Here is a 25,712-nt window from a genome sequence, read left to right on the forward strand (position 1 = left end):
AGGAGCCTTTCTTGGGTTTAGTTAATTGAATGCTTTGGTGAAGTCTCTGTATGTAGGTGGAACTGCCCTCCATGGTTGTTGGGGCTGCTGAGGAACATCACGAAGAAAGTCGTCAGCAACATTGGAGACACAATTTAGAAGTGAAGAGAAATGTTCCTTCCAATGCTCTAAAATTTCTCCATTATCAGTTAAAATGATGGAGTTGTCAGCAGTCTTCAATGACCCCGATGAAGATCGAATTGGACCATATATATATATATCCTTTATGCCAGCATAGAAGTTTTTCAGGTCATGGGCATCAGATAGTCTTTGCAGTTCTTCAGCTTTTTGTTGCCACCAGTTATTCTTGATTTCCCTTATTTGTGCCTGACATTTTCCTTTAAGTTCCAAGAAATGTGATTTCTTCACATTGGAAGACAGATCTTGAAGATAAGATAGGTGGGCTTCCCGTTTGGCATTCATCAGACATTTAATTTCATTATTTTCATCAAACCAGCCCTGTCTTTTTTTCCTCACAAAACCAATTTTTTCCTGAGGTGACTCAGTGATGACCTTCTGAAGCGTGGTCCATTCCTGATTTGTACTATCACTGCTGACTGGATGACTAGCCAGTTTGTTTGAGATTGCATTTCTGTAATCTGTAGCAATGGATTCAATTTGAAATTAAAAGTATCGAATTTCTTTCTGGGCTGGTTGTGGATGGATCTTTTTGGTTTGCGACAGATTGAGATTCTCAACTGGCAAAAAAGGAACTTATGATCGTCCAGCAGTCATCTACATTTCTTGCAGTTGTAACAAGGACATCTTTTTTATCACATTGCCTTGTGATATAATCAAGGATGTGGCAGTGCTTTGAGCGAGAATGCATCCAAGTGGTCTTGTAACAATTAGGCAGGCAGAACTGAGTATTAATAATGAAGAGTTCATGTTCAGCACATAAACCAAGGAGCACATAAACCATTCGCATTACAGTTGCCAAGTCCGTGTTTTCCCATCACATTGCCCCATAATTGTTGATCTCTATCAACTTTGGCGTTGAAATTGCCAAGTAGTAAGAGTTTGTCTCTTGGTGGTACTTTGGTGATGGCAGTGCTTAGCAGGTTTAGAATGGGTCTTTAGCTTCTACATCAGCATCCAGTGTGGGAGCATATGCAGAGATGAGAGTCATAGATTTGGCTCCAGAGAGTGGGATCGGACAGTCATAATTCTTTCACTGACTGTGGTTGGAGTTAGCTGATAATCATTCACCAATGTGGTCTTCACAGCGAATCCCACACCATGAATGCAGTGTTCCCCCTCTTCTTTTCCCTTGCAGAAAAATGTGTAGCCTGAGCTGAACTCTGTTGGAAGTTTACCTTCACTGGACAGTCTGGTTTCACTTAAGGCAGCAATATCAATGTTCATTCGTCCAAGCTCTTGGGTGATAAGCGCTGTTCTTCTCTCAGGTATGTTATTGTCTTTCAAATCAAGTAGGGTTCGAACATTCCAGGTTCCTATAATCAAAGTTTTGGTAATCTTCGTTTTTCGACCGCATAAGGGGTGATCCACTGGGTGCGGCCTCCCAGCCGTCTGGGAGTGTGACTACCGATGTTTAGCCCACATTTTCTAGGGCCTTCCCCATTTAGAGTGGGTAGTGGTGATCCCAAATAGTACTGCCCAAACACTGATGCAGGATCGAATTCCTGAGTAGTTACGGGGTCTCAGAAAGACGACCGTCACACATTACTGCCAATGTGCAGGTCTGAACTAGAGGCTTCCAGTTTCACCCAAAAACCTGCCGCCATCATCCTTATCCCATTGCCGTTGGACTTGAGTTGAAGGGAGTGACAGCAGGAAAAAGTGCCACAAGTCAAATTTTGTTTAAGGTGGATCGCAGATTGCAAGGAAGTGACCCACACACTATGATCTCAGAACTATACCCTGCGGCACAAGTGAAATGCGACGTACAGGTTCTAGTGCCACGACTGGAACACACTGCTGCTGACTCCAAATACCATTGAGTTGCGCCTTCACAGCCAGTCCGTTTGGCATGACGGAAATGGTAGCAGTTGTAGTCAGTTTACCACCACCTCTCTGTATTTGTAATGTCTATATTCCAAACAGTTATGATTTTCATTGATAGTTTGAGAAATCTTATACGCCAATTACCTAGACCCATTCATATTGATGAAAGCTTGTGGGGCTATAATAATACAGATACAAGGGGAAGAGCAATCCGAATGTTACTTGATGAATTCGACGTGATGTGACTAAACTCAGCAGAGCCTACTTGCTACGACCTAGCTCACAAGATATATACCAATATAGACTTAACCATTCGCACACCTGACATATCTCTGCGATTCAACTTGTCTGTTAAATCTACTCTGTAAGTGATTATTTTCTTATTGTAGTTAGTCATGGCTATTTTTTTTTTAACCTAATACTCAAGCTTACTGAACAAGCCCGCCTGGTGGCCATGATCGTTAAGGCGCTGAAGTCTAAAACGGACTGACACCAAGGTTAGCCGGTTCATGTCCCCTTGGTCGCAAAAATGTCACCATCAGAATGTTGGCCGGCAGGGTAGGGAAGGTGGTGGTTTACAATTTCTAATCACTAGATAGCGTGCCAAAAGCCTCATATGGAGTGAGGGCATATGACACTGTTGATGGTGCTTCGTCCGTCGGATGGGGGTGTTAAGCCTTGAGCAGACCCCTTGGTGCTATTCGACAGGAGTAGGCTATGTGCCGGCACCGGGTTTCACCCTCTCCCTACAATCATATATCACGTCATTCATTTCATCTCATTAACTCCTCTGATAACTAAAGTACAACCCATTCCCGAAATATCTAGGAGTCACACTGGATAGAACCCTGAGCTACAAAGAACATCTCACCAAGCTCTCTCACAAAATCGCTACGAGGAATAACATCCTACACAAGCTTTGTGGCAGTTCCTGGGGAGCCTCGGCTGACTGCTTACGATTAACGGGTATCAGTCTTGTCTACTCTGCAGCGGAATACTGTGCCCCAGTATGGCTGGAAAGTGCACATGTGCATAAAATGGATATTAAGTTGAATGATACCATGCTCTGCATAACTGGTACTGTAAAGTCAACACCTCGCCACTGGTTACCCGTACTTAGTCATATCCGACCACCCCACCTGAGGAGAAAGGAAGCTCTGCTGAGAGAAGCAAAGAAGATCTGGTCATCTCCCTCATTACCAGTTCACCAGGAATTTTGTTACCCATCGCCACGACAACTTCGATCTAGGAGACCAGCAAGCATACTCGCCGGCCGACTATTGAGGAATAATTTTAATCTAAACGAGAGCTGGCGGGATGAGTGGTCAATTTCAACATCTGGAACAAATGCTCATGATCTAAATCCAACCCTGAAAATGAAGGGATTCGACCTCCCAAGAAAAGTATGGTGTCGCCTCAACAGACTGAGAACTGGGCATGGACGGTGCAATTTCCTACGCCATAAGTGGGGTTGGATGGATTCTCCTATGTGTGAATGCAATGAAGAGGAGCAGACCATGGATCATTTCATCCTGCGCTGCCCTCTTCATACCTACTCCGGAAGCCCCAGCGACCTGTTTCATCTTTCAGAAAGTGCTGTAGAATGGCTGAAACACTTGGACCTTGACTTATAAATTTGTAGTTATAATCACCATACAATTAAATAATAAATACTCCTCTGTTGAGTTTGATGTTAGGAAGGGCATCCGGTCATAAAAACCCGCCACGACAGATTCATCTCACCTCATACCCGACCCCGTAGGAAAACGGGACAAGGGTTGGACAAACACTCAAGCTTACTGAACAATTAAGTGGAATATGGGAAAAAATTAATTGGGAGCTGTTTAGAAATAAAGTGAATAATATTTTGAACAGTCCAACATTACCAAGTGAATTATGTAACAAGCATATTAATAATATTGTTCATGATTTCCCAGAAGTAATAATCCAGTCTGCATATTTCTGTATCCCTGAAGTAACAATAGACTCTTTGAAGAAAATGGTACCCTGGTGGAATAAATGTTGCAAAGAGGCTATAATTAATAAGAACCATGCTTTTCACATTTACGAGAGAAAGCTCACTCCTGAAAATAAAATAAATTATCTGAAATATATAGCAATAACTCACAAAGAAATTAAATGAAGCAAAACAAACTTGGCTAACATTTCTTACCTCATTAACTGCCAAAACTCCGCAAGAAAGTCATGTGGGATAAAATCAATAGAATGAATGGCAAATACCATCAGTTCCAAATTACAACTCTCCAAAACCCAATTGATGGCTCCTTTATAAATGATCCTTAGTACATAGCTGATAAATTAGCGAATACTTTTTCTGAAATTTCCAGTGGCACCAATTATGCCTTGAATTTCTCCACATCAAGACAACTTGTGAAGGGATACATTGACTCTGGTCAATTTATTAATGATACCTTACAATTGCAAGGACTAATTACTGAACTTGACAAATGTGGAAGATCCAATCCTGGTCCTGATGTCCCTTATGAGTTTTTAAATTACCTGCTTGCAGTATTCAACCATATATGAAACACAAAAGGTATTTCCTGACCGGTGGGATTGTGCTATTGTGTCCAGTACCTAAACCAGGGAAAGACAGCACAGTGCCTGATAGCTACCGGCCTATTGCATTAATGAATGCAATTTGCATACTACTAGGTTACCTTGGTAACTCGACACATTAAATTTTTCAGCCCTGAACAAAGAGGATTTTGAGAAACTCATTCAGCTATAATCTACGTAATAAACCTAGAATCCAAAATCTAAGACATGTTCCTCAACAAACAGCACCTCATTGCAGTCAGTTTAGACATTGAAAAAGCTTATGACATAGTGTGGAATGATTATATTGCGAGAATGTTGATGAGAAAAATAGATTTCAGGAAACATGTTGCACTTCATTTTTAATATTCTTCAGGGTCGACACAGTACCCAGTTAAGAACAGGTTTTAATGTCACTATGTATTGTCTAAGAAAATAGCAAAAAATAGCAGTGTATGTAACTCACCATTGAAAATCAAGCACATAATAATCACTGAATGTCAACTGTGCAACCAATGCTGAAAGTACCACAGTACTCCTAAAAAGCATTTCTATCTCCTTCACTATGCCTCCAAATTATTAAATTATTTATATTCTTGTTTATATCACCTAATATAAAGATTATCTTTTCACAGGTTGTATGTTAAATGTAATTGTTTTCTTTGTGTAATATTGTAACTTTAGCTCACACAGATGGCTCATAAATATTCGCCATGTGCTTGGGTGACATTTGTACTTGGTCATACAAGTGGGTTAAGCTAAACAATGCCCTATTTAAACTTTATTTGAACTTTGCTGAGAAATGTATAAAAACTTGATAAGGCATACATAAGATTATTCCCCTCTCCCTTTACTATGAGATAAAACATACTGGAACAAAACAAAACGTGAAACTGTATTTGGGTGCCGCTGTAATATAATTAAAGAAACGAATAATTAAACTGGTATAGCACGAATGAACCCTTCGTCTCAAGGCATGGTTGACGTGAATCCAAACTTGCTTTCTTATCTTACTTGATACTTGTTTACCCTAAAATAAATCTAGGTAGCATGCCACAAGAAGAATACTATTATATTAACCATGAATTTAATAACAAGGAAAGACCTATTGACATTTACAACTCCCACATTAAACATATATTATCCCATTTATCCTTCACAACCTCCTTCACTTTCTTCGGAAAATTACCTTAACATACTTAAACAGACAATATATGCTGCTGCAACAACAACAACAACAACAACAACAAAAACACTTCTACATAATTGAAATCTTTACATTTCATACCTCGTCTTATTCCTACTGCACTTTACATATGAGTCTATTTGCAACAGAAACCGGCCCTCCCAAAAAAATCGAAATCTACTTTTTGTTCTGAATGTGTTCTTTGTACACTTTTACACAAGGTAGCAAACTATTAGCTGCAAACTCGGCCTCCAACCAGCTTATTTACTTCACCAAAAATTGGAGTTGGTTGCAAACACGGCCGTCCGCGTTTGGTTATGAGTTGCAATACCGCCCATCTCCTCTAACGCTAGAGTTCTGTAGGTGTTGTAGTTCTGTTGTATGGAAAGTTGTGGTTTTTATCATAGATCTGTGTAGCTATTATAATTATATTGGGAAAAAATGCACACTAAGGTTGATGAAGTGACACCTAAAAGGACCAGAAAAAGGCAGAGGAATCCGGCTTCTTGGAAACGAAGAAAAAAAAAAACAGGAAAAGGAAAGGTAAGTGTATCTTTTAAGGTTACGTTTAGGTTTCTTCAGTGAAATGTGTTTTTAAACATTGCTGATTTTTAATTTGCACACTAACGGGGGTGATTTGTTTTCAAACAGATACTCTGCTTCAAGCGACAAGCCGAAACTTGCAGTGTGTGGGCATTCAACAAAAACTCACCAGAGTATGACTAAAGAAGGCTGATATAACTATCTTTCATGATTTGTTATACAGATATCCTGACCAAATAAAACAAGATTGCTTCTTTCTGAAGTACATTGACTTAATGCCTCTAGTTCGACATAGTGCTGCCACCAGGGAAGCAAAAAAACACTTTCTATAGTATATTATATGAACAGAAACACAACCAAAATTCTTGTGTGCAGGGAAGCATTTCTAAGTGTGTTAGGTATTACAAAACACAGAGTACAGGGAGTGGCAAAACGTTTACAAAAGCCTGGTTTAATGCTAAAAGAAAATAGGGGAGGTGACCGTAGAACCCAGATATATTCACAAAAGAGGGATGCAGTTATTTCATAAAGCAATTCAAAGGTCTGGAATCACATTATTGTAGAGTTAAATCTGATTTTAGAATTTATTTACGTAGCGAGTTAAATATGAAGAAAATGTGGCGCATATATAACTCCCAAACTGTCAACTGAATTAAGGGTAAAAGAAGTATTTTTTGCAAAATTTTCACCACACGCTTTAACATTGGATTTGGCTCCCCACGTACTGAGGTATGTTCCAAGTGATTTGAATTAGATGAGAGAACTAAACTGGCTGACAATCCAGAGATCTTAAGAACAGAAAAAATGCTGCATAAAATGAAAGATAAAGATTTGATGATTCTGCCCTTTGATTGTCCAAAAAAATTCCCTATGCCTAAAATTACAGACCAGGCAACATATTATAGTAAGCAAGTATATTTATACAATTTCACCATTGTGAGCGATTCTTCATAAAAGCCATTGACAGATAACACATTTATTATTCATGGGGGTGAAAATGATTTGCCGAAAGGAGCCAATGAAATAGCATCAGCGCTTTCATAAGATAAATACTACTGATATGTCCAATGTTTCTTTTATATGGTGTTTTGCTGATGAATGTGGGGGCAGGACAAAATTTTTGTTATGATATCAATGCTCTACTCTTGGTTTGTCACAAAGGCACCTAAAAGCATTAAGGAAATCAAGTTAATTTTCCCTGTGACAGGCCATTTATTTTTACCATCTGATAGAGTTTTCGGACTAATTGAAAAAGAAACAAAGAAAATAGAAACTTAAATACAATCTGAGAATGGTATGGCAAATTATTTCATCTAGGAAAAGATGACAATGTTCCAGACATTGACTGGTAAACAGAATGTATTTCTATTTTCAAGCCTACAGGGAAATGGCACTTCAGATTTTCTGCTGCAAAAAAGATTATTTTGACCAAATCAAAAGGAGGCAATTCAGTGTTAATTCAAGGTGAACCCAACTACAGAATAGACATTGGATCAAAATAGGCGTTTGTAAGAAAGGCAAAAATGTTTGATGATGAATCCAAAAGTTATACATGCTGGTAAAATAGTAAACAATTTAAAGGCAAAAGATGTTGAATCTCTATTGACCAAATATTTTGGGACTCAGTGGAGAAATATTGAAGTGCTTAAGTTTTACAAAGAACTCATTGATAACAATAACCTTCCACAAAACAGCCCAAAAGATGAGGGAGATGCATGTGAGCACAGTGTAGACCATGGCAATTAATATTTATTTTAATGTTTTTTAATGTTTAATTTTTTGATGTTTAATTCTGGTTAATTTTGTGTAAATACATTGACTTTTTGTACTGCATTGATTTTTTTAAGTTAACTTTTAAATAAGGCATATTTTGTACATTTTCATTCCTTCAGTTTCTTTAGTTTGGTGCAAACCCGTCCATCTTCAAATTTGAACTTTAAATATTTCAAATAATTATACGAATGAAACATTGGCATTCTGTAACATTCATTACAGTGCTGTTTATAAGCAATTAAGCAAATACAAATAATTCTACATCTCTTTATTTAGATTTTATACATTTTTTTTTTTTTTTTTTTTTTTTTTTTTTATCTCCTGAAAAATTAAAACTATTTGGAGATGGCCAGTTTTGCAAATAGACAACTCATATAAAAGCACTCTATTTGTGACGACTAGGTACTACCACCTTCCTCTACATTTTATCACACCAATTCACTTGGCGTGACCTGTAACCTCAAATTATCACATGTATTCTTCTCTCTTGCAGCCAGGAACCTTCTGGTCTCCATTAGTATTTAGGCCTATAAACGTTGACCTGTTGCCTCCTCTCAGTTCCAGGACATCTGATACTCGAATCTGCCCTTCATTAGGTGATACAACCCACAGCTTCACTTAACCACAGTATCTGTCTGCATGTCTTTGCCGTGAAACAGTTTTTTTGTTTGCTAGCACCTTTATGTCGCACCGACACAGATAGGTCTTATGGCGACAATGGGATAGGTAAGGTCTAGGAGTTGGAAGGAAGCGGCCATGCCTTTAATTAAGGTACAGCCCCAGCATTTGCCTGGTGTGAAAATGGGAAACCATGGAAAACCATCTTCAGGGCTGCCGACAGTGGGATTCGAACCCACTATCTCCTGGATGCAGGCTCACAGCTGCGCGGCCCTAACCGCACGGCCAACTCGCCTGGTGAAACGGTTTTGGATATGTGTGGTGAGTCAGTTTACTCAGTAGTTACGTATCGAAAGTAGACGGACTGAAGTCCAAGTCCAGAAGTAGCATGACAAAACAGACTCATCACAAAAATTCAAACAACAATCCAGAGTGCTTGAGCGTCTAATTCATACACAAGTTGCTGAATACCTTACCAAGCATTCCCTCCTCAACCGCTTTCAATCTGGCTTCAGGAAAGGACATAGCACTGTGACAGCTTTACTACGAGTGACAGATGATATCAGATGTGCAATGGACCAATGGGACGTGGCTGTAATGACAGATGGTACGTTTACATGGGGATTGAGATCGATTTGAGTACACTTACCGTATTGAATACGATCCCCATTTACATGTAGTATTTGAGTATCGTATTGAATCCGCCAGGCAACATCGGCGTATACAGACGATGCAGAATTGTAGTAAAATCGATATCACCTTTTAGAATTTAAAAACGCCAAATGAAGTAGAAGCCTAGGAGATAACTTTCAGTTTTGAAAGTATGTGTGGTATTCCAAATGTAATTGGTGCAATAGCTAGAACGCACATTCCAATGTTACCGCCAAGAGAAGGTTATCGTGATTTTCTTAATTGCCAGGGCTGCCCGTCTTATAATATGATTGCAGTTGCTGATCATTTATACAGGTAAATATATTTACTGGCTTATTATAAGTGTTATTTCGACAGAACTTCAATGATGATGATTTTGTCAGAACAAACGTGGAGTGTGTGCGCAGTCGTTTTTCAATACGATCCGCGTTTACATGGAACTCGATTAGAACCGAGTACGATACGATCCTAGATTTTACCGTATCGACCTTGAGACTCGGTACGAACTAAGTCCCCGTTTACATGGCATTTTCAATACGGGAAGTGTACTCGGATCGATCTGAATCCTGCATGTAAACGTACTAATTATTAGATCTCATTAATACCTTTGACGCTGTCAACCCGCAGTTATTACTGCAGAAACTTCAAAAGTTAAATTGTAATAGTGTGTCACTTCGGTTTTTTCCTCTCACCTTGAAAATCGCTGGCATTGTGTGACAATTGGAAATATGAGTTCAGGATGGCAAAGTAAGATCCTCGGTGTCCCTCAGGGGTCGATCCTTGGACCACTGTCATTTATCATCCAAATTAATGATATATCAAAAGCACTCTTATTCTGCAAATTGCAAGTGTACACGGATGATGTACAGATTTACTGTCATTCAAAAGCGAGTGATATCTATACTGCAATTACTAAAGTAAATTTTGACCTTCAACAACTGAGAGACTATGCAAATAAAAACAGTTTATTAATAAACCCAAATAAAACTCAAGTTATTATCGGTACCAGTAAAAACCTATACCGAGCTCGATAGCTGCAGTTGCTTAAGTGCGGCCAGTATCCAGTATTCGGGAGATAGGTTCGAACCCCACTATCGGCAGCCCTGAAAATGGTTTTCCATGGTTTGCCATTTTCACACCAGACAAATGCTGGGGCTGTACCTTAATTAAGGCCACGGCCGCTTCCTTCCCACTCCTAGCCCTTTCCTGTCCCATCGTCGCAATAAGACCTATCTGTGTCGGTGCGACGTAAAGCAGCTAGCAAAAAAAAAAAAAAAAAAAAAAAAAAAACAACCACCTATATTCCCTCAAGCAACAGGATATCTCCCCAATAATTTTAAACAATAAAATCATACCCTACTCTACTTCAGTGACTAACTTAGGAATTATTATGACTGAGACCCTAAATTGGACTCAACAGATGATAAGCACATATAGTAAGTAACATAAAAGCTTATATCCATTGAAACGGTTCTTTAATGTATTCTCTGTTTGACTTAAAGTACAACTAATTCTCTCTCTGATACTACCTAAAATTGACTGTTGTGATACTGTGTTGACTGAAATAACCTGCGACAGTAACAAGAAACTTGACCGGAGCCTGAACAGCTGCGTAAGATATATCTTTATCATCATCATCATCATCTGTTTACCCTCCAGGTTCGGTTTTTCCCTCGGACTTAGCGAGGGATCCCACCTCTACCACCTCAAGGGCAGTGTCCTGGAGCTTCAGACTCTTGGTTGGGGATACAACTGGGGAGTATGACCAGTACCTCGCCCAGGCGGCCTCACCTGCTATGCTGAACAGGGGCCTTGTGGAGGGATGGGAAGATTGGAAGGGATAGGCAAGGAAGCGGCCGTGGCCTTAAGTTAGGTACCATCCCGGCATTCGCCTGGAGGAGAAGTGGGAAACCACGGAAAACCACTTCCAGGATGGCTGAGGTGGGAATCGAACCCACCTCTACTCAGTTGACCTCCCGAGGCTGAGTGGACCCCGTTCCAGCCCTCGTACCACTTTTCAAATTTCGTGGCAGAGCCGGGAATCGAACCGGGGCCTCCGGGGGTGGCAGCTAATCAGGCTAACCACTACACCACAGAGGCGGACAAGATATATCTTTAATCTGGTTTAAAGTTGAAACTGGTCTCCGACAGGGAAGTGTACTATCCCCCATACTATTCATCATAGTCATGGATGAAATTCATAACATTAAACGGAGGTTGGGAAGACAGGCAACAAAAGCCATGTTGTTTGCAGGTGATATAGTGATATGTGGTTAGGATGAAACGGAATTGCGAGATAGAAAAATTTGGGATGAAAGTAAGCACAGAGAAAAGTAAAACAGTAGTGATGACAAGGGGAAGGAAAGAAGAGGAAAGGTAAAACTGGAAGTGGTTAAAAGTTTCAAGTACTTGGGAAGTGTGATCACAGAATATGAAAAGATTACCTAGGAAATTGGAAAAAGAATACAACAAGCAAACAGCTTCTACCAGAGTGTAAGGGGTATTTTGTGGAACTAGGATGTCCCGAAGAAATGTAAGAAAATATTATATTCAGCCTATTATGAACCCATACTAACCTATGCAGCTGAATCGTAGACTACAAAAAAACGAAAGAAGAGTAGAATACAGGCAGCGGAGATGAAATTCCTATGGTTCATTCCACATTAAGAAAACAGTATTGCTCTTATGACAACAGGGTTGCCATATCGAACGGGTATGCACAACACAATCACGGGGAAACGGTGGCACAAAGATCTGTGAAATTCAGTATTTAATTTCAAGATAACAAGCGGAATAAACTAAGCTGCAAATTATTTGTATGAACTAAAGGGGGTGGGGAGTTTACAGTGGCCATTTTTGGTTTGTACAGAATCAGAGGTAAACTACGGCGCATAAAAAATCTCAGCATTGAAGTATAAGTTAAATTGGCGGAGGAAATAGACATATAATATTTTATATGGGCTCGAAGGGTGAAGGATGCATTTAATTTGATTGCATTTAATAAATTTACCCAGGCGGGCTGAGTGGCTCAGACTGTTGAGGCGCTGGCCTTCTGACCCCAACTTGGCAGGTTCGATCCTGGCTCAATCCGGTGTTATGAAGGTTCTCAAATACTTCAGCCTCATGTCGGTAGATTTACTGGCACATAAAAGAACTCCTGCGGACTAAATTCCGGCACCTCTGCATCTCCGAAATCCGTAAAAGTAGTTAATGGGATGTAAAGCTATTATTATTATTATTATTATTATTATTATTATTATTATTATTATTGTTAAGTTTCCACAGGCAACGCGGGGTACTACTGTGCTGTCGTATCGCTTAACAAAAGACAATAGTAAAAATTAAAAGCGGTCTTAAAGAAAACAGTAGTAATTAAAATGCGCTTAAGAAAGAACAGCTAAATAATAAAACCAAGCACAAACAAAACACATGGCAAATTTTTGTATCAGTACAAGTTATGCCATGACATCACTGCACACCACAGCATCAAAATCTTCAGTAACAACTTCTGTACAGTACAAAAATAATAGAACACACTCAAATACCCTGCAAGATACAACCTAAGTAAAATATCTGCCATTAGACAAAAACTTTATGGTACTCACTGAATGTTACTTCCTTGCTGCTACAGGCTGAAGTCCTCTATCATTCTGAATCGAAGAAGATTCACTGCCGACAGCAATGATGAAGGACTCCATTTCGTCCTGGATCAAATCAGATTTCCACATGTCCGCTTCAATATCTTTCACATGTTTCATGTTGTTTGCCCAGTTTTCTGTAAACACCCGTCGGGAACCTTCATCGATGAGTCTTTGCACCTCCCTTGTTTTGAACGTGGTGTTGTTCATAGCAACATAGTGCTTCACTTGCACCCAAACAAGTTCAATAGGGTTCAGCTCACAATGGTATGGTGGTAAACTAAGAACCATTTCATCGATTCTGTGGCGGTCGTATTTCCATCGCACTCTGTTTACGAGGGCCATCAAGTCTGTTTTCAGCATGTTCTCATCATACACTAGACCACATTCTCAAAGCCACGACCGCAGGTTCTCTTTTTACAATGCCTTCGTAGGCAGAGCTTCTTTCTTGCGGCTGTGATAGGAGGCAGTGTCAAGAACAATGACAGAGTTTGGTGGCATGTTTGGTAGTAGACATTCTTTAAAATACTCCTCATAACAATCACTGTCCATTTCGTTGTGAGCATCTGAGGTATTCTTCTTGCACTGAAACGTACTTCGCTCCTGGCACGAACCCATTCTCGTTACTGGCATGAACTAACGCAAACCGTGGACCACGACCTGTAGGTGACTTAAGACCGCAAGAGAGTCTTAACAGAAAAGCATCCCATGGAGTTGAAATGGTCTTAACTTTCCATTCTTTCCCAACAGTGTGCCCTGTGTTAACCCATGACTCATCAGTGTAAAAGATGAATGAGCTGAATTCCCTTTCTTTTCGTACTGGAAACCCATGTGTCTCAACAAACGATACAAAGTTGTTGTTTTTGTTTAACTCGGGAAGGTCTTTATCATTATTCGCAGACTGTAGGACTTTCTGCGAGGTTGGAGGTTGGTTTTTAAGGAAAAACTTGTACACCTTACCCCTTACACCACTGCGAACATAATTGAACTTGACTGACCTGCTGTTTTTCCGTGGTGCTTTACGCTCCCTTGTTTTAATCAGAGAAGCTAAAGGTCCTGTAGTGGCTGCTGATCGCACTTTATAAATAGTCCACTCAAAAATGCCTGTTGTTTCGGCAGTTTCTTTAACCACCCAGCTGAGACTTTTATCTGGATTCTTTCGAGAAAGGTAATTAAGTACGTTAAGCACAGTTTGCTTTTGTTTCTTCCTAAGTATATCTCCCTGCTTATTTTCATGGACATTCTCATGCATAACGCAAATAAATCACTATTAATGTTAAAAGAAAGAAATCACACAAGTAGGCTAGTTAATCACATAACACTCACTCAACACAAGACAAGTAAGCACTGATTTCAGCCTAAAAACACACATGCAATAAAGAAACATTGTACGTGGCTTCACTACAGAAGTGAGCTGCCCGCGGTTCACAGATAGTTTGTACCAGAGCAACATAGAAGGCAAATGAAGCAAGGCAAGGAAGCGTTGGCTGTTCCTGCCATTGTACTTCCTTCCTACGAATGTATTTATGAAAAATAAAATGTTATGTAGTTATTTTAATATCTCAGGCAAAAATGCCTCATCCTTTTTATCTGTCTTTCATAATACATTACAAGTACAGTATAATATCCCTTAATCACGAGGAATTATAAGTGTTTCAGAGGGGGTATGTTCACTCGTTATCGGTCCGTAAGAGCAATACTGTTTTCTTAACGTGGAATGAGCAATAAGACGTATTGAAGGTAAGACCAGAAAGAATTAGAAATGAAGAGATAAAGAAAAGGACAGGAATCTTGAAACTTCAAGACATGATATAAAAACAAAGCAAATGATGAGAATGGGAGAAGAGAGAGAGAGTGCCAAAAAAAACTTTTTCAGAGAAGTTAACAGGAAAGAGACCACAAGGAAGACCCCAAAAGAGGTGAACAGATTCAGTGTGGGAGTGCATAGAGAAGAGGGGAGGAAAACCAGAAGATGTACTTAAAAAAGGAGAAGAGTGGTGGAGAGACATGCAGCGATGGAAGTCCTTGATTCACAGCCCGACCCAGGAAGCTGGAAATGGGAATTGATGATGTGATATGATGCTCATGTATTACCTTATTATAAGGAGCTGTTGTGGCTTTGAGTGCACCAGCACCGTGAACTTCACATGTTATCGCTTCTGCATAAAATACTTTCCACTAATACTCCCAACTATCTGTCTTCATCTTTTTCTTACCTCTCATCCTATCATGACCACAATACAAGATCTGGCTCCTCTCTTGCGATACCTGTAAACCACACAGTTGTTTACAACCGCTCCTTCATAATCTCTGTGTCCAGGTCATGGAATTTGCTACCTGTGAACATTAGAGACAATCCCTCTCATCGCAAGTTTAAAGTGGCTTGCCGCAAGCATTTGCTGAGAAGATCCCTCTGACTTGCTGGATAATTGTTGAGTGAATGAAGGAATGAATAAATGAGATGAATGAATGGCTTATTGTAGTTACATAGTTACGTCATTTAAGTGTACTTTATTTTGTGTATTTTAAAATTAAGAATTCTATTATTATTATTATTATTATTATTATTATTATTATTATTATTATTATTATTATTATTATTATTATTGCTATTAATATTATTCGTTTCATTTGTGTTTGTAATTATGTAAATGTATACTCTTCTAGTCATTAAGTGTAAGAGAGGGCTTTCAGCCCTAACTTCACCACCAATCTATCTATCTAATGCATATCAGAGCATTACTGAATCGGTGAGTAATTGAGTCGATACAGATGTCGATTCCCATAGGGGATGTGTAATATTTGTTCCGAATGAGTAAATTTATAATACCAATATAAATGGTCCATGGACCATTTATATTGGTATTATGAGTAATTGAGTCACCGTAAATGCGACACTGAGTGTAACAAAATGAAATTTTGTTGATGAAGACAAAGTCTATCAGCAAAATAAGTGTAAATGAAGACTGAGGTCTTGTGTTAAAGCTAAGTCTCTCCACCAAAATGAGTTAATCATGATGGTTAGCACACTGAGTCCATGCATTAAAGACAACTGAGACTCTGTTAATCAACGAATGACTGAATCCAAATGAACACTGAACACTGTTACATGCTCGCGCAAGTTTATACTGTAAAGACTCTATCCACGTGATGATGGCATTACCAAAAGTCAGCTGGGAGCCGCGCGCTCTCCGACATATCTCCCAGCGTCTACCAGTCAATGAAATCTTGTTGAAAATTTGACTCTTCTCCATGTCCATTGAGCAGCCCAAACAAAAGATTAGCTCTATTCGCTTGTTTTCCACATTGATGCATAACGATTTTTAGCCTATATGTCCCTACTGCACCCTGGGTTTTCAAGCTCCCTCGTGCAATACTTCCAACTGCCTTTAACTGTCTCTCTCGATTTAGCCACTGTTTTCCCATGTTACACAGTCTTGAACAGATACAGATTTTCACCCAAAGTTCAAAAGTCATATAAAATACAATAACGTACATGTTCCCTTATTTCCTAAGTATAAACCATTTTTATGATGCTATATTCTTAACTTAATAAAATCACAAATTCATTTACAAAATTTCCTAATCTAACAAATCCAAAATTCATACTCTAGTACAGATAGAAAATTGTTTTGACGTTTTCACCTATAATGTAAGTTGCAATATGACCATCGAGTTAAAGTTACTGTAAACATTTTAAATAGAAAATACATAAAAAGTCTGAAGTTACACACTGATTAATGATGGCATGATCCAATGTTTAAATCGGTGGTAATCAATGTAGTTGAGGCCACGAACAGCTGTGGATTGAAAGAAAATTTGCTACCTTATGTATTTTTAATGAAGGACTAAGTAAAGAATGCCAGTTTATTAAACTGCTTTTTCTCTGAATTAAAAAAGGGAAGCTTGATGATTTACAGCAACAAGTAGTTGAATGTAAGGGAGAAAAACATACATAAAACTTCTCCATCACACAAGATTTATTATGAATGAAGGTACTTGAAATAAATCAGTATGATACATAAAGCAAGCCCTAGGTTGTTCACGAGAATGAAGAAGTGTGCTGGGCTTGTCATGTACAACAATGCTTACTCAGTTACTTCCTGCAACATGTGTTGATGAACTTAGTACATTTCAGCGTCATATCATGACTTTATTCTTTGGAGGGTTGTGTCTCTTCCTTTTTCCCTTCCTGATTTATATTAAGACAGGATGATTGCCCAGTTGTTTTTTCTCTTAAAACAATAATCACCACCATCTCTATAGTAACTGGTTTCTTTTAGGAAATTCTACAATCAGAAATACTGTAGAGATATAAAGCTGTCGTAAATTTTTACCAACAGCTTGTAAAACAGCAAATTTACAACAAACCACATGGTATTGTATCCTTGATAGGACTTGGCCTACCAAGCAACCGCTGCTCAGCCTGAAGGGCTGTAGGTTACAAGGTGATGCATGGTCAGCGTATGCTCTTGACTGTTCTGAACTGTCCAGACTGGTGGTCACTATCTCACAGCCAGGTATGCTCCTCACTTGTTCTAAAGCAATCCTCGCTCAGTCCGGTGGTATTTGAAGGTGCTCAAATATACCAGCCTCTTGTTGGTAGCTTTACTGGCGCTTAAAAGAACTGTGGGATTAAATTCCAACACCTCAGTGTCTCAGACCATGGAACTGGCTGAAACAACCAATGTATTTTTACACACAGTCCTGTTAGTTGCATAATTTTTCTATATTGCGATTTCAGTTGACAGTGGTGGCATTGTATTTCAGTTCGCAGAAAATGCTAAGAAATATTGTCAAAATAAAATTGAAGTGTCTTCTCCAAAGCTGGAAGTTGGTGTCTGTCAGTACCCCATGCTAGGCCAGGGGCCACCAATCAGGCATCCTGAACTGTAGTTTATTTGCAATAGGGTGACCATTTCCTTCTCACCTCTATGACCAATAGAATGTGATCTACCCACCCAAGTGACAACCACGTCTAATGTTGCTTAACTTTGGAGATCTCGATCAAAAAATGTGCATGTTTCTGAATTGAGACATATGGATGTGTAGTGGTGATGCTCCCGTTACTTCTCATGTGGTAAGCAAGAAGGGTAGGGTACATTGAATTTATCCAAGAGCAGAGCTGTAAGTCTCATGGCTGTACATTTTTGTGTAGATTTTATATGTAGCTTCAATGATGAGATAGGTATAGCCATTGTTGTTAATTTTTCTAATAGCGGATGTCTTACATTTTAGGTGCGGCTCCTGTAGGCCCTGTATCCGGAACTGCTTATGATGGCACAAGGTAAGAAATGAAATTGAAGTGGGCGACATGAATTTGTTAAACTTAGTTTTTTAATGTGAAAATTTGTATGTAAACGGTTTTATTGATGTGTTCCTTTTTGAAAGGGAGTCTTTCTTACTCTTTCCTCATTATCAAAATAATTTTATATTTATTCCCTGGGGTATCTGTATGATACCTGAGACTGCTGCATCTTCTTTCAACAAGTTCGCTCGCTCTTTTCTATTTTGCCATGCATGATTTTTTTATTATTTGTAAGTCATATTAAGTTCTCAAACTGAACAAACATTCCATGATTAATAAGACAAATGAGATCTAACTCATATGTTCTATCTACAATAACTGTTCTTTTTCTTCGGCGTTTGTTCTTCTTGGTAGCGGGGACCACGTCAGGATGGAAATTGACGTACTTCAGATATTTGTGAAGAGTAGCGGCCCACCATTGGTCGTTTTTTTTTTTTTGCCGATAATTTCTAATGTGTAACCCATCATTGCGATAGTGTTCTTATTACGTATCCAAACCATCATAGACAGCGCTATCGTGCGTTTTTTCTTGAATCGGTGCCACGCTAAATCTCTCCCTGATGGTTTTGTTGGAGATGCGATCCAGTTTATTGACACCAGATGTCCATCTTAATCTCCATAACGCCCCGTTGACATATTCTTAGTCGTAGTCGGCCAACACTCGCAACCGTGCAACAGGTCAGATGACAATATGATAGATTTTTGATTTGAGATTATCTTTGCAAGTGATACTTTGTAAGTGATACTGGTCATTCAGTTCATCCAGACTGCGGTTTTCTTTGCACGACTTCTTCGACAAGTCGGCCATCGTCAGCAATTGTGAAGTCAAGATACTTGAATCTTGTCACTTGCGGCAGGTCCTCACGTCTATCTGAATGGTTCCAATTGTTTATGAATCTGACGTCATATATTCAGTCTTTTTATTGAGGCGCAGGCTGTATTGCATCAGCCGATCACTCCATTCTTGGGTTTGCCATTGAAGATCAACCTGGGTCTTAGAGGCTACTATGACATAGCGTAGAGAAACATCCATGGTAAAGGACAGTGCAGGTCTGCTGTTAGAGTGTCCATCACTAGAATGAACAAGAGCTGTGACAGTGCTGAACCTGGATCAACGCTGATGGCAATGTGGTGACTGCAATGTGCCATTCGAGTATTGCCAGGAAGACCATACAGATTTGGTGTAGGAGAAAATGTCTGCTCTCAGCCCTGAACACGTGGGGACATGCTGGCAGCAACTCGTAAAATGCTTGACAATAGGCTATGTGACAAGCCGGCCATAAAAACGCTGGGTCATGATCTCATGGAATGATGTATATCCACAATAACAACAGAAAACCGGGCGAGTTGCCCATGCGCGTAGAGGCGCGCGGCTGTGAGCTTGCATCCGGGAGATAGTAGGTTCGAATCCCACTATCGGCAGCCCTGAAGATGGTTTTCCGTGGTTTCCCATTTTCACACCAGGCAAATGCTGGGGCTGTACCTTAGTTAAGGCCACGGCCGCTTCCTTCCAACTCCTAGGCCTTTCCTATCCCATCGTCGCCATAAGACCTATCTGTGTCGGTGCGACGTAAAGCCCCTAGCAAAAAAAAAAAAACAACAGAAAAATAAGTCAAAATGTTTATTACTACCAAAATAGAGGCTGACTAAGGGACACGTAAGAAATACATAGTCTAGCCATAAATACTGTTGCAAACTATTTTTTAAATAAGTGAAATTTGGTTTGAGATTTTTCAGTTTCCTTTTAGTATGTTAGAGACACATACATTACTCACAGTTTGCACCAATCGGTCTTCACATTGTCCACTGTTAGCACGCACGCAGGCTTGGAGTCTTTTTAGCCACTCAGCTATCGCAGAACGGGGGGTATCGGTTGGGAAATCCATCCCTGCTGCCATCAAGGAACACTTCAAACTTTCAAGTGAAGGGTGTCTTTTCTTTCAGACCATTTCCTGTAGCACTAACCACAGTTTGAAGTCCAGTGAATTAAAATCAGGGCTATCAGAAAGCCATTCAGCAGTGGAGATGAAGTCGGGTACATTGCCCAGCAGCCAATGTCCGTATTGATACTTGGTATTACCAATCTCAAAGAATGGGTACTGTCCACCTAATCAATACTTTATTGTGTCTTATTACTATTCATTACCAGTTTTGACCTTCACAGAGGTCATCCTCAGCTGGTCATGAGATCTAAAGCTAACTTAATGTAATAATTTTAAAACATTACTAAATCTAATGAAGAATGTCACATGATATGAGTGATAACATTAAAATATACAATATATAAAATATACATTGATATGATGTGTCTTCTGGTTTCATTTCTACTGGGTTCAGGAGGTGTTGGAAATATTTCTTCCATCTATCTTGGATCCCTTCTTTATCTTCCAAAAGCTGTCCATTTCTGTCCTTATACATGTTTGTTCTTGCCTTGAATCCTTCTTTCACTTCCTTAACTTCTCTGTAAGCCATGTAGCTATTATCTTTAAATTCCTCCACTATTCTAGACATTTTCTCATTTAATTTTCTTCTCTTCTTTCTTCAACATACATTCCTTACTTCTTTATTCTGATTTTCAACCTCTTCTTTCTTCACCCTTGTTGGTCTCTCTAGGTATGCTTTATATGCCTTCTCTCTTTCTTCTATGGCTTTTTGGCATTCTTCATCAAACCATTCCTTTGTGTTCCTTTTGGGTACAATGTCTAGTGTGTCCTTTGCCACGGCCTTAACGCTTTCCTTCAGAGCAATCCATTTGGTCTCGACCGTTGCTGTTTGGTCGTTATTATATTTCTCTACCAGCACTTTTACCATTCTTTTCCCATATCTTTGTGATACTTCCTTATTCTTCAGTTCACTAGTATTGTACTTTTCTATCCTACTCACTCCTTCCTTTCTTGTTTTCATAATGCGGCACCTTAAGATTGCCTTAACTAGAAAGTGGTCAGAGCTACAACTTGTTCCTCTGAATGATCTGACATCCATGATATTGGATGCCCATCTTTTCTCCATCATTACATGGTCTATTTGATTACAGGTCTTTCCATCTGGCGATATCCATGTTTGCTTGTGTATCTCTTTATGAGGAAAACAAGTTGACATCACTTTCATGTTTCTGCTGGTAGTAAGGTCAAGCAATCTCTGTCCATTATCATTAGTATTGTTGTGTAAACTATGGATCCCTATTATTCCTTGATATATCTCCTCCTTCCCAATTTGTGCATTTAGGGCTCCTATTATCTTAGCATCGTTTGATGGGATTGAATCTAGCACTCGTTCCAGTTCAGCATAGAACTAATCCTCGACTATCTGTTCCTTGTCTTCCGTTGGTGCATATACATTTACGATTGTTAAATTATAGAATCGCATTTTAACATGCAGTGTTGCCAATCTTTCATTTACTGCCAAAAACTGTAGTACATCATCTTTGGCTTGTTTTCGTACTATAAATGCTACTCCTCCTTCTTGTGCATTCCTTGACTTCCCACTACTGAATTTTGTGTGGGTTTTGTGTCCCAGATCTCATCCCTTCCTGACCATCTAGTTTCTTGTATGGCTGCTATGTCCACTTTGTTGACTTCTAGTTTCTGCATCAGTACTTTCAGTGCTCCATGTACCAACTGCATAGTCCATTGCCTTTATCTTAGCTCGTCGTCTATTAAATTCACCATTCCGAGGCATATTCTGGGGCTTTGCAACAGTTTGTTTTCCAGAGCGAGGTTGTTAGCCTTGCTCCAACCCCCAGCAATCCTGGAGGACCGATGTTTTCTGTCAGGGTTGTCTCCCTTAGCTGATTGGTCTCCATTTAAGCGTCGGGAACTCTCTTTCTGTCCTTACATGACTTAGCCGTGTACCTTAAAGAATGTACCTGTTGCCCAGAGGCCACGGCGTGGACGTGCATGTATCGGACTTGGTAGGAATAAATGGCATTTCCTGTGTTTTGCTAGTGCACTCTGATCAGCAAGAAGTGCACCCACAGGACCACATACTACACCTTCAACCCCTTAACAGCATATCATTCAATCCAAAAGACATTGATAGTACACTAAGAATATTAGTTTAAATAGGTGCAGTTGTATTCCATAGGCTATTTCTACATTGCGAATTCTGCCAGTAATATTTAATACATCAAAGAAGGCTTTCATATTACTGTGGTGATTAAGCATTCTCACCAATGTTCAGGTCTAGAAATTGTGTCATAAAATGATAAATATACACAGATAATCTGTCACAGAACAAATATACTTACCAATGACAATAATTATCGTGTAAGGGAGAAGCCCACTCCAGTAGTCATGTCATATGAAATGAGCCACACCATTAAACTTAAATGGTTTTAATAAATGTATTCAGAATTACAGATAATAATAATCATACTAAGATAAATGGAGAAAATGCATAAGTTAATATCTTGGCAATTTAAATAATATTTGTAGAATGAAAAAATATCTGTAGCTTGAAATAGTTTCAGAACAAGGTAATAATCCAAGGGTGAGGTACCTCAGTACTATTTAAAATATGACTATAACAACTTATTATTCCCAAATGGGTTAGAGTACCGTATCCGGAACCTCAGAATCACAACAGACCTTGGTTAAATACAGTAGAACCCCTTTTAACCGAACTTCGCTTAACCAAAACCCGGCTTAACCAAAATGCTCTGGCAAAATAATTGTATTTTAATATTTTGTTTGTACCCTCTCATTCTTAGCCGTTGATATTAGTAATTCTCTTGCTGTGTGTGCTGATCGCTACTAGGCAAACCCTACTTTTGTATTATGACATGCCAGAATGCACGTGTAGCATAAAACAAAAGTTTCTTACCCTCTAGTTCCTTCCATGATACATTTTTCTTGAGCAAGCCGGAATTATTACTGTATTATTATTATTATTATTATTATTATTATTATTATTATTATTATTATTATTATTGTTATTATTGTATTATTCGTCATGAAGATTATGCAGAAGACTCCGACCTTGACAATAGCAGTTCTGAGAATCGAGTTACAGCAGATGATGAATTTAATGCATTGGAGGTAAGATTGATTTCGAATTTTTATTAAAATACTGTACCAACTGCTTTAATTACAGTACTGTAATAAAATTACGGTATACAGTATTCAGTTCAGTAGTAACAAAGAAATGTTTAGTTATTTCAGATTGCTTTGCGCTTTGTTGAACATAGCAATAAATCGACACCAGCTGATGTATTGTTGATTCAACAGTGGTGCGACAGCGCTGCACCAAGAAAACTGAGAGGAAAATCAATAATTTTATATCATGAATGACATTATGTAAACATTTTAATGTTAATATACAGTATACACCTTTGCTTAACAGAGTTTATGCATTTTTATTTTGACATTTAACTTCCGAAAATATTTACCATGTGTCATTCGAAAAAAAACGCATGAACCGAAGTGGCTCCGTCCCCTTTATTTCAGATAAACGGGGTTGTACTGTAGGGAAGGAAGATAAGTTAAAAATTAAATTTTCTGCTTGAACATGCACAGCCAACTGGCAATAAATAATAGCTTGACTAGCATAAAGAAGTTAACAAATAGGATCCACATCTAAATGACAAGCTAGCAGAATCAGTTATATGGTCATCAATCAACCATTCCATCCATCAGTAACATTAGAAGACAGTCATCTTTTTTAACCTCTTAACTGGGCATGACATATATATTCGTACGCTGAATGTTACAGGGTAATGGGTATGCCGCGTCGTGTATTGTCGTCTTAATTGATGTTTTTCCTGCACGATGGTAGCAATTACTACAAGTCACGCTTTTTGAAGCTTATTTGTTTATATTTTACAACAGTACGGTGCTACTTATCCGCAGTAGGCCAAAATATGGCAGCATCTAGTTCAAGGCGTAAGTTCGAAATGCTTGAACAAGACGAGATTATTCAACATTTAGAGAATGATTGTGACGATTTATCTTCTCAGAAATCCAAAGATGAGTGGTTTGATACAGCTGAAGGTGAGTCTGATAGTGAAAGTGGTTCAAGAGAATGAGAATGAAGAACAAGATTAACAACACGACGAATCGGATGAAGGCAAAGTGGTAGACATGTTTCAACCTTTCCCGCCGCGTGGTGTTTCACATCAGAAATTCGTATTTTCTGGTGCTAGTGGTGTAAATGAGGACTTCGACGATGAATCCAATGTGTTGGAATATTTTGAACAGTTCATAGGTAATAATATGTTTCAACTTATTGCCGAACAGACCAATGTGTATGCCAAACAGTTTTTAGAAGCCCATCCAAACTTGAAACCACGGTCACGAGCGAGAGATTGGGTGGATACAAATCCAACTGAGATAAAAATTCTAATTGGACTTCTAATGCTGCAGGGGATAGTTCATAAGCCAGAAAACAGTATGTATTTCTCAAAACGGGAAAGTATCTCAACCCCTTACTTTTCGAAAATTATCTCTGAGACAAATCACTGCCATTCTAGTGAGGTTGATGACGTAACTGATTGTGAAGTTAATGTAAAGTCTTTCACAATGTCAATAGCATGTGTAATTCGTAAATATTCCTTTCTTTTATTTATTTTAATTTTAGGTGCTAACATAATTGTGAATAAAATACTCAAATTTCAACCAGGTAAATGACCTTGCAGTTAATGAAAAATGGTTCAGAATGTCACATGCATGATATGTTTATAAATACCCCTTGCTTTTATTTGTTTCAACTTTTGGCTGTAAAATATGTGACAAACTCTCAAATTCCAACCAGGTAAAATGACCTTGCAGTTAATGTAAAAATGGTTAAAAATTTCTGTAACATTAACATTAATTGATTAAAACTCCTTTGTTTTACTTTTTGCATCACAGATGAATGATATTTATGATATTACTAATGTTTATGTCTATCCTGCGGTGTAACAATAATCTGCTAAAAAATACACAGGGCAGGTTACACCAAGCATATCAATAATACCCAGTTAAGAGGTTAACAACAGAGAGGGCAAAAAAAAAAAAAATCATCAAATAAATGTCGTAACCCGGCAACAAGGCATAACAATAGGCAAGGCGAAATAGTGTACATAAAACTAGGTTCACGGTCACTAATAATTTTGAGGTTTCGTTTACATTAGAGAAGAATGAGTCGAAATGTTGTTATAAATTTTTATGCCTACCTGCACAAATGATCACATTATACCTTGAATAACCTTTAGCCAAGGATTAGAACCATGATATAGCTTTTAAATCTTACTAGAAATTATGTTTACTGAAATAAGGTTTCATTTTAGCAGTATTTAAGGCTTCCGAATAGACTAATTTATGAATTACAAGTATAGTTTATCTGCCGATTGGATGGCCACAGAAACCATTCTTGCACACAACTCTGACTCACAGCACACTAAAAGGTTTATATATATATTTACCTTTGAGGTTCAGAATTCAGTACTTACTGAACA

At 38.7% G+C, this 25,712-nt stretch overlaps 1 protein-coding gene across 1 annotated transcript in view; it reads left to right on the forward strand.

Moving 5' to 3' along the window:
* Window positions 1-25,712, forward strand: part of LOC136857536 (uncharacterized protein CG7065) — a 400,740-nt gene that overhangs the window by 228,744 nt on the left and 146,284 nt on the right. Inside the window, exon 12 of the mRNA XM_067136265.2 lies at window positions 18,211-18,259. Coding sequence (XP_066992366.2) covers window positions 18,211-18,259 — 49 coding nt within the window. The remainder of the gene's footprint in view (window positions 1-18,210; window positions 18,260-25,712) is intronic.

The sequence above is a fragment of the Anabrus simplex genome, chromosome 1 (assembly GCF_040414725.1).
Source record: "Anabrus simplex isolate iqAnaSimp1 chromosome 1, ASM4041472v1, whole genome shotgun sequence".
In the NCBI taxonomy this organism is placed as follows: Eukaryota; Metazoa; Arthropoda; class Insecta; order Orthoptera; family Tettigoniidae; genus Anabrus; species Anabrus simplex.